Raw genomic sequence first — 9,712 nt, forward strand, 5'->3', positions numbered from 1 at the left:
CCACGTAAATTTACTTCAAATTCTCTTACATAATAAATTTCGCGGTATTGTCGTACGATCTTTGAAGTCTTCGAATATAGGCTCAAAAAATTTTTTTTTCTTTTTAAATAAATAATCAGGTTCTTTTAGAGTAGATTTTTTATGGAAGCAAAAAACGTCGAAGTTTTCTGATTTTTGATATATTTATAAAAATCGTACATTCAGATGGATTTTTTGAAAATAGCTGTAATGTAGGATTCAAACTTCGGAAAACTGTTGTCAGCGCCCTCTGAAACTAAAAACAGCGGGCGACACTAGGCACCAAGTGGTCATCTTCGCTCCGACCTCCAACGAATAAACACGTGGCTCAACAACGACTACATTTCAATTTTTGATAGAACGTTGTTCCGATTAATAAATGGTGTCACCAATAATACGACGGGAACTGTTGTTATTTCGGAAACATTACAATAGCCTACGTCAATAATTATTCCATAAGAAAAATTAGTATAACGATGATCACTATATAATTTTTTAATGAACATGGATGCACGCGTAATGATATTTCAACTCTGCGAGTTACGGTTCCACGAATTATTGTAGGACCGCTGAGCTGGATCGAGACTATTGTCGCGACTATGGCTTTCGTCAACTGTTCTCATCTTCTATTGAGCTTGTACGGAAGCTCGTGATTCTTCATAAGAGTATCACTATGTGTCTATAAAAAAAAAAGGTTATAATAAGCCCCTCTTCCCAAATCCTCGCCGTACTTAACCTAACTTCAATACAACAATGAGCTCAAAATAGTCGTTCAATATGCCTACGGACATTTGGGAAGCTGAAGACTGATTCGAGCGATTTCAAAAATTGGTCAAGACAATTATCATACATCGTTTCTGAAAAAACTGGCGACAAAGGAATTCCCCCCACCCACTGATCGCCGTGCTCGCCGTGAAACGCATAACTCCCGTTTTTTTTTGTTTTTTTGCCCTATACGGCCAGTCGGGATCAGTCACCTAACCTCACTTGGAATTTTCGATATCGAAATCCTTTGACACGGTTTGACCGATTGAAAAAAGGCTCTGTCAGCCCACGCAGGACGATGGCGAAAACGGACATTTTATTTATTATTTCGATCGGGCAAACGGTATGGGAAAATTTCACTTTCAAAATTTGCAGCTATCTCTCTCGCACTCACCACTGCGATGCACCGACTCATCCATGCTCTTAAATATATCAATAATAACATAATAATGGCAACAGTAACAATGATATTACAGTATTCCGTTGCGTTGCTCGTGCAAAGATACGTTTCTTCAACTATGCTTGTCATTTTAATGAGAAAACCATTTTTTTATGTCAATAAAAGTTATCAAATGTAGTGGTAATATATCTGAGGGAAAAATTTTTTCGCTGAATATATACGAAAATGTTTGGTACGAGCAGCTTGCAAAAGCGCTTCTCGACTTCACCGATTTATCACAGAGATATGTGTTTGTTGTTTTTCGCTTTGTTTGCTTCTCTCTCTCTCTCTCTCTCGCTCTCCCGCACGCACATACACACTCGCTCGCGCTCTTTAGTCTGCTACGACGAGTCGACGAGATTACAACGAACATTCCAGAGATCCGTTTGTTCTCGACAAAAACAATACCGCGTTATCGTATCATTATTGAAAATGCATTTCTCGGATAATTTGTAACGGTGAAAAGCTTCAAACGGAATAAACGACGTTATTCGGGCAAAAATTTGGCGCGATGCACCAGTAGATAAGTACGAAGATAATGATGACCGTGAAAAAAGCAGCCCAGAATAACCAGAAGAGACACAATCTTATTTTAATCCAAAGTGGTCTCGCTTCATAATACTGGTACTCCTCGTGGCTCAACGCTGAAAAAAAAGTGAAAAATAAATACTTCGCTGCAAACGTAGAATGATAGCTCGGTCGTTACGCACAGTGAAAATAACAGAGCAGAAAAGCATTTGTCAAATAAAAAAAGTTGAAGATTTTCACACGAAATTGACTCTTCAAATATACGACGAATATTGAGCCATGAAATAAAATATGTTTTTTAAAAATAAGAATATAGCAGCGAGTCGTTGAGACGACGCAAGAACGTGGCAATTACCTCGATATTTTTTGACATCTGAATCGGAAATGTTGACATAAACAGTTCCCGAACCAGACTTCCCGAGGAGATAAGAATTCTCGTCCGAGTACATTTTTCCATGAGGGAGTGAAATAGCCCGATGAGCTTTCTGCAGGAAGCTTGTGACTAGCTGGCAATAAAAAAAGTCGTTTAAAAAGTCGAGCAGAGAACGCGAACTACCGTTTTCATAGTTTTGGCTAAAGATAAACGCATACTCGAATCGATGGGCGAACAACGAGAAATGCCAACACAAATCTCGACACTATTCTTTTCATATCAGGGTCGCACCGGTCACCGGGTGAATTCAAGACACAGATTCGCGAGGAGAAAAAACACGACGCAGCCGGCTACATCTTTGGACCGTTAATGAAATACTGCTATTTCATATCAGACTCGATTCTGCGAATCGGTTTTTTACCGTATTTGTTCCGACCGCTGTCGCGTTTGCTTTCCATACCAAGATAACGAGAAAGATATCGCGCATCGTCGTCGAAGGTTCAACCGAAAAAGGATTGGTCGAAGTCGCGGATCCTTTTTTCTTCGTCAATTTGAGGCTGCCCGATTGAAATGGACACCTATAATATTGCTTCGGATTAATCGTTTGACATTATTTTTTTAATTGGCCTCTAAAAGTCGACACAAGTATAATCGATCCAATAATAAGTGGCTCAAAACGTTTGCTCGTTATAGAATTTTTTACTCGAATTCTTGATCATCCGTTTCTCAAAAAAATATGCACGACGACCGTGAGGATGAATTCGGACGCAAGGAACACACCGCAAGAAAACGAATTCGTTGACGCAACAAATTCTTCCGTTTGACCAACAAATCGTGGCGAACAAAAGAAATTCGGGAGCTAAACGAAAATTTTGGCGATGCAATCGCTTTTAAATCGCTGCTGCAAGAAAATATTGCTTGTTACAATTTCTTTCACCGAAATTATAAAAAAAAATTTTGTCGCCGTGATTTGTTGATTTAACAAAAAATTTGGGGCGAAACTAGAAATTTCTTTCTTCAATGCGCGTATAGCGTTGGTTTTGATCTTTCAGCACGGGCGTCAATGGACTGATTGAGGAATTACCGAAAATTTTTCAGTTATTCGTCCCATGGTACCTTTCAACTCAAATCGCACTTTTGCGCACAGTTTTCTTTCACAATGAAATTGACATTTCTATAGACAAATATACTTGAGTCTCGAAATATCTTTGTTGGAACGTGTATACCTCGTAAAGCGAAGTCGCGCAAAAGACTAGTATCATTTGTATTACCGTCACAACGGTTATTATACGGAGGCTATATATAAAATCCATAAGCCGAAAAGTAGTTATAAGACAAACGAGTTTAAACGTTTTTTAGCCTTGCTAAAAAATATAATGACTCACTTATTACTTCCCGAGTTATAAATGTTCATACTTTCTGCTGTACGTGTACTGCGTTATTAGTTGAGGTCAACAGCAGCGATGTGCCCACAGAGGGTGTCCTGTTTTCGCTTCATGCAAATATTTTCCAAGAACAGAGAGAGAGAGAGAGAGAGAGAGGGAGAGAATGTAGAGAACGTTGCTCAAAAATTTTATAGTTACAGAGCTGGAAAAAACCGTGTCATCCTTTACCAATATTTATCAAAGTTAATATCACAACATTTTTAACTTGGTTATCTCGAGCTTTTTACCATCCGTATAAGTGTGGTTCCTTTGTGCTGTTATTGATTATAAAAACGAAAAGTGCATACCAAAAGTGGAAAACAAAGTACGTAATGACGAGACGCGATAACAGAAGTTTGCATCAACGGTGACATTGAATTTGCCATTCTCATATCATCTCTTGGGGTTTCATGAATCTATTGTCGTATTACTAATTGTTAATTATGCACGGTTAAGTCATTGAGGTTTTAATACAACTACTACTTATACGTTGAAGTCCAATCAATATGTCTCGAGAGTCACATATGAGCTGCATAAAGTAACAAAATGATATTGGATTTATTTGATTGTATTAAGGGGTCTACTCGAATTAGAATTTCCAAAAAATCAATTTTTTTATTGCTTTTTCCTAAACTATACATATTTAAAAGTATCATACTAAAATTTCATAAAGATTTGAGCAGTCCAAGTGTACTTTTGGGTGACGTTTACTTGGCTACGCACCTCCCAGTGTGATATCGTGTACGTGCGCCTTTGTTTGAACTCGTTTTTCTCAATCTCAAAATGACGTTTTCGGACGGCTTGTTGATAAAATCTCTGAAACTATTCAACCGATCCTTACCAAAATTTTACATGTTCTTTATGACTGTGCAGCTATAGCGCGTATCATATACGAGTTTTGAAATTTTTATTGAAACTATTTTTTTTTTTTTGCAAAAAACGATGGAAAAAAATACTTTTTTCGTAGTTTTTGGAAAAATGGCCGGCATTTTGTCATTTTTGAAAAAATAAAAAATCGGATGATGATACCTATTGAATTTAAAACCAATTTTTCTTTCTCCGATCATCCATTCCAGATATTTTATCAATAGCCCACAGCCATTTTTTATTTTGGACCTGTCTTCTCCTCCATTTTTCTGTACGAAAACTGAGTAAAATAAAAATAAAAAAAGTTTTTTTTTGTATATTTTAAGAGTGTATTTTTTTAGGCTCAACACTTTTTATATCCATATTTATAAATTATATCAGTCAAAAAATTCGTGAAAATAGTCTTATTTTGCCCATCTAATTAGGGTAGACACCTTAATGAAAATATATTCAATGAAAAGCTAGTTTTCGTTTTATTTTTACAGTAGTTTTTTTTCTTTTTGTTCACTTAAGGAAGTTCATACAGGAAACGATTTTCTTAAGACTTGAAATTTACACAGAGTTTCAATGGATAGTTGACACGGATATCAAATTTTAAAGAATTCGTCTTATTGATTAATGAGTGATAAACATGTTTAAATATAAAGAAAAATACACCGGTTTACAGGGACTATGCGTAAAAAATCGTTTATCTTTCCATATAACGAATGAACGCTTCTTACGAAGTTTATGAAAAAATAGACAATAACGATTAAGGTCTGGGAAAAAGTTTGAGACCATTGTCTTACGAGTAATAAAGATATTTTACGTTAAAGATTGAACGAAATTGAAAAAACGAGTACTCGTAACCTCACGTTTGCTTCTTTCGGTATTTTGTTTCTTCTTAGCTCGGGCCATTCTTGTCATAGCCTTCTGTCTTTATATCAACACTTTTTTCTTGATTCATTTCCCTTTACGCTCTCTAAAGCGATTTTTTACATAAAAACTATAGTATATTAGCCAGGGACGAATGAAATTTTGGGTTCGGTCAGCGATGGATCCCCGTTCAATTAATGGCTTGTCATTTCGTTCGCCAAAAAAAAGATGAAAAAATTTATTTACAATCTTGAATTAATAACTCTGACATTAATTTAGAGTGATAAAATCTTTAATTAGAAAGAAAAAATTGAGCCAAATTTGACACCCATAAAATACGATCCTACGGGCACGATTTACCTTAAGAACCATCAGATTCAGTAAAGAGATTTATTGAAATCGGAGTACTATCTCTACAACAGTAAAGCTGCAGTTGAATTCAAAACAATTGATACAAAAAAGTATGATCATGAAAAGCATAAAATAATTTTAAAAAGTCGCTATGACAAGAAATATTTTTTAAAAAACTTGAAAGTAAAACTACTCTATTTTCATTTAGCAGTATGAATTTGAGAAGTTCCTTAACTTTAATATTCATCATCGGTACATAACAATGTTGGGGTCAGTAAGCAAACATTGAGCCAATAATACCAGAGACAGTATGGGCTGTACACATTTCGCCAAAAAAGGACAGAATTTATTGATAATCACATTTCTATTAAATATCATCGGTGTAAACGAACATTATTCCCAAAATTATAATAATTTTACTATTTACATTATTCTTTGATGAAATTAGCAAATTGAATAATTCACAAGAAACAAATTCGTCATACGTGTCCGATATCTCTTGAGGAAATAAAAAGGGTAGCTTATCTGCACGAAATCCTGCGATAAGGATGTTCTTCTTCGACTACTTCATATATATGATAAAATGTCGTCTGGATAATTAATTAGTAAGATTATAAAACGGAAGTACTGGTAAATTATGAACAAGAAATAATGATCTCAATGTCGACTTTTATCTGGCATTTCTAGTTTCCAACATTGCTGTCTTATATACAAAGCCACTCCTTATGAAATAGATCTAGGTAAATATTCAGAATATTTGTTGCCAACGATTACATTTTTTGACAGTTCTTCAATAGGGTCGTTTGTTTTGTTCACGCTCAAAGAAGTATAATTATGGATACAAAAGCCTCCAGCCAGTACCTTCAATGAATTTCTCGTAGCTCATTGGAACATGAGATAAACTTTTTTTTTTAACAGACTCAATAATCCAACAAGTACTTAATTATTCCGATTTGAGTTCATTTTTTTTTGCACTTCCGAACAAAGGCCTCAATTCATCCTGCGTACTTGATTATATTTGACTATCTAAATGCTTCGACTCGCGTTCTTTCTTCGATCCCTTTAACATGACAGATATATACAATTCAGCTTGTGAGAACTTCGGATTATTGACTTTTTTTCGTATGCGATTTCGGCTCGAGACTCTGCTGAATCTTTGACACTACTTCGGTGAATATGATCGTGCCGACGAATACGCACCCTGTGCCAATCCAGTGATAAATCGTAAAGGGGTTCTTGAAATAAATTATCGAGAATATGAGAGAAATGAATTTCCGTAGTGTCACGACCAGGGTTACGGTCAGCGATGAACATTCCGTTGTCAGTACGAAAACTGAACTTATGCACATGTATCTGGTTATTTAGTCGTTGAGGAAAACAATAATTCACTCTTGCATTGTCGTGGGAATTCTACTATTGATGCAAATTTATTTCTGCTCATCGAACGAAACAAATTATAGGATTTCGAACAGAATATTCTTGTACGAAACGAAAATAGAGCTTCCGTAAAATATTTTGAGAGATATGATTATTTTCGCACGTCATGAAAATAGAACGAGTTACTTTATTTTTAAACGGAGTTGCGTTGCATCATCGGTCACTTCATTCGATGGTGATAAAGAAGTAAAAACGTCTAGTCATGACGTTACAAATGGACTTTTCGTCGAGTCACAGTGTCTTACGTAACAGAGGATTTCAGACATTAATCTCTCTTAATAGAAACAATGTGTGTACTGTGTAGCAAGTGGAATGAAAGAAAATGATAAGTGGAGCATGGGTATCGCTTTCACTGAATTTTTATCGAGATTCGCTATTTTGCACAGGTTTTTGCTTTTTTGATCATGTCAAACGCTCACAAAAGTCCGAGCGAAATATATTTGTATAATGAAGACGTAAATCACGCATGACTCTTAATTTCAAGAATGTTTAGTTCTGCCTTCAAATTATTTAGTCATTCGACTGTTTCGTTTAATGTTTTCACCGCAGAAAAAAAATGAATTTCACAATTTTTGGATATTTGAGCTCAATTTTCAGTACAGGCAGTTCAAAATAAACGGATTTCCACGAGAACAGAGATATTTGTAAAAGGCATATATTTCAATGGAAAAGGATACTGCGTGAGCACATTGCCAATGAGGTATGCTATAGTTTTTGGCATCATAATCCCCAACAATGGTATTTCCATCGGTGCAGATTCCATGGCTAACAGAGCATGATCCCAGATATTTGGTGCTAGAGTGAGGAAAAATGGCAATGGTAGCAAATGCTGAAAAAAAAAACAGAATGTTTGTCATTCCACATAAAATATTATCTACTCGCAACTTTTTCTATTCACTCACTGTATAATAGAGAGCCTCTTTGGGATGTTTGCCATAACGAACATACAAGACTTCTTGATAAAGACCCATCCTAGCCGATATAAATAAAGCAACTGTTAGAAGCGAAATCCCTAATGTCCACCAGAAAAAATTCTCCATAGGGGTCGTGGGCACAGAGTTTTCTGTAATACGCTGCGTCGATTCGACTTTCCGTCCACTAATTATCGTGCAAATTATTATGCCCATTGTTATCATGAATACCGATAAGTACTTGCTCAATACATATTTTTTTTTCAGGATTATGATTCCCATTATCATATTAGCTATAAGAGAACCCTGAAATGAAATATTTTATATTTGTTATTCGCTAATAACTGTTATCGAAGCAATAGTAGTTTTAATTACTTTTAATATTTACCGATCTAAATATCATGTGCAGTGGCATAGGTATGTTGAAGTCGAATGCATAATTGTTACACACACTGACAACAAAGAACATAGAAACCATAATCATGTAATCTTTGATGCCTATTTTTGGCTTGACTGTGCCAAATTTTGACGTGAATATAAAACCTTCCAGGGAAATAACCAAGAATTGAGAAAATGTTATCAAATTTCCACTGCCAGGGTCCTCTCTGCGGAAACAAAATATTGAAACATCAATTTCTTTTCCATCATTTTTCAAGTTCATTCACCAAATATATGATCTCAAGCTTATGCAGCTGGTTTATTTTTTTTTTAATTTAATTTGATTACGCAAAAGTTGGTCGGTCGATTGCCTCACAGAATACAAAGGAAAGCAAAGTTTTGAAATAATAACATTTTGAATGTATAACAAATGCAAAATTTTAATGATTCTGTCATATTGAGATTGTTACTATTTGTATTGTTTGCAGTCAATAAATCTTTAGAATTTTTTGACACAAAAATTTTGAAATGGTAATTGAATTTATTCGAATAACACATGATTATATCATAAATTTCAACGCACTTCACGAGTAATTCGAGGAAGATGACGTTCGAACAGCATCCTAAGAATACGAAGGCAATCGCAAGTGCAGCCTTCATTGTTTCACTTTAATATCATAACCTAAAAATTATAAAAATTGAATTTTCTCGCGGGAATTGCGAAAAACGTGCTTTGATCGATTTAGGACGTGTTGTCATCGGCTTTTACCGAACATATTTTCGTAACGACAGAAATGTATTCACGGAACACTGCGGTTCGTATAAATATTAGCACGAATTATTACTGGAATTCACAACTATTAATACTTCGATTAATCCGAACGACATCCGTTGATCCGTATAAAAAAAACCACTTTTCACAATTTTATGAGTGAATGTCATTTGAACGTCATAGAAGACAGAACGCGAGTTGTCTTCTATAAGGTGTTTGCTGTTTTCTGTTTTGCTGAGTTGCTGAGTTTGCAGGTTTTGACGTGGCGCACCGCGGACAGTAACAGCACGTGGGAACACGCTTCGTTGAGAGCCGACGCAGTGGAAATTATTTGGTTGGAGCGTGGGGACTGTGGGTGTAGTAAATCAGCACAGTTCGACGATTGGTTCGATTAATAAATTCTTCGCGCATGCTTAGAACACTTTCGAAAGCGTAGAAAATTGTGATTTCAAAAATTCTTCGAGATTTTATCATAATAAGATTCGAAAATACTGTAACCATTATTTATTTTTCTATTCGCTTTATATAACCTCAAAAAATCATATGTTTCTTCCTTGGCCACACAGCCTGCGGTTGGGTCGGAAGAGTTTGCAA

The 9,712-nt window shown here is 35.5% G+C and overlaps 2 protein-coding genes across 7 annotated transcripts; both read right to left on the reverse strand.

The window, feature by feature from the left end:
* Positions 1 to 159: 159 nt before the first annotated feature.
* On the reverse strand, positions 160 to 4,761 carry LOC122408779 (uncharacterized). 5 transcript variants are annotated; one of them, XR_006260530.1, is made up of 4 exons: positions 3,208 to 3,381; positions 2,545 to 2,701; positions 2,106 to 2,256; positions 160 to 1,866 (listed from the first exon to the last, which is right to left on the reverse strand). XR_006260530.1 is itself a non-coding variant. In XM_043415812.1 (4 exons), exons 1-4 carry the CDS (start codon positions 3,535 to 3,537, stop codon positions 1,691 to 1,693), a joined length of 513 nt encoding a protein of 170 aa, XP_043271747.1. In that variant the 5' UTR covers positions 3,538 to 4,761; the 3' UTR covers positions 160 to 1,690. The 5 variants fall into 5 exon arrangements, 1 of the variants encoding a protein (XP_043271747.1); XM_043415812.1 differs by lacking the exon at positions 3,208 to 3,381 and adding an exon at positions 3,509 to 4,761; XR_006260531.1 differs by lacking the exons at positions 2,545 to 2,701; positions 3,208 to 3,381 and adding an exon at positions 3,509 to 4,761.
* Positions 4,762 to 5,645: 884 nt separating this feature from the next.
* On the reverse strand, positions 5,646 to 9,382 carry Efr (ER GDP-fucose transporter). 2 transcript variants are annotated; one of them, XM_043415810.1, is made up of 6 exons: positions 9,116 to 9,382; positions 8,930 to 9,028; positions 8,357 to 8,573; positions 7,960 to 8,274; positions 7,735 to 7,886; positions 5,646 to 6,973 (listed from the first exon to the last, which is right to left on the reverse strand). In XM_043415810.1, the coding sequence occupies exons 2-6, from the start codon at positions 9,004 to 9,006 to the stop codon at positions 6,727 to 6,729; spliced, it is 1,008 nt and encodes a 335-aa protein (XP_043271745.1). In that variant the 5' UTR covers positions 9,007 to 9,028; positions 9,116 to 9,382; the 3' UTR covers positions 5,646 to 6,726. The 2 variants fall into 2 exon arrangements, with proteins under 2 accessions (XP_043271745.1, XP_043271746.1); XM_043415811.1 differs by having other exon boundaries at positions 9,214 to 9,381.
* Between the last annotated feature and the right edge of the window lie 330 nt (positions 9,383 to 9,712).

This window comes from Venturia canescens, chromosome 4 (genome assembly GCF_019457755.1).
Source record: "Venturia canescens isolate UGA chromosome 4, ASM1945775v1, whole genome shotgun sequence".
NCBI classification, from domain to species: domain Eukaryota; kingdom Metazoa; phylum Arthropoda; class Insecta; order Hymenoptera; family Ichneumonidae; genus Venturia; species Venturia canescens.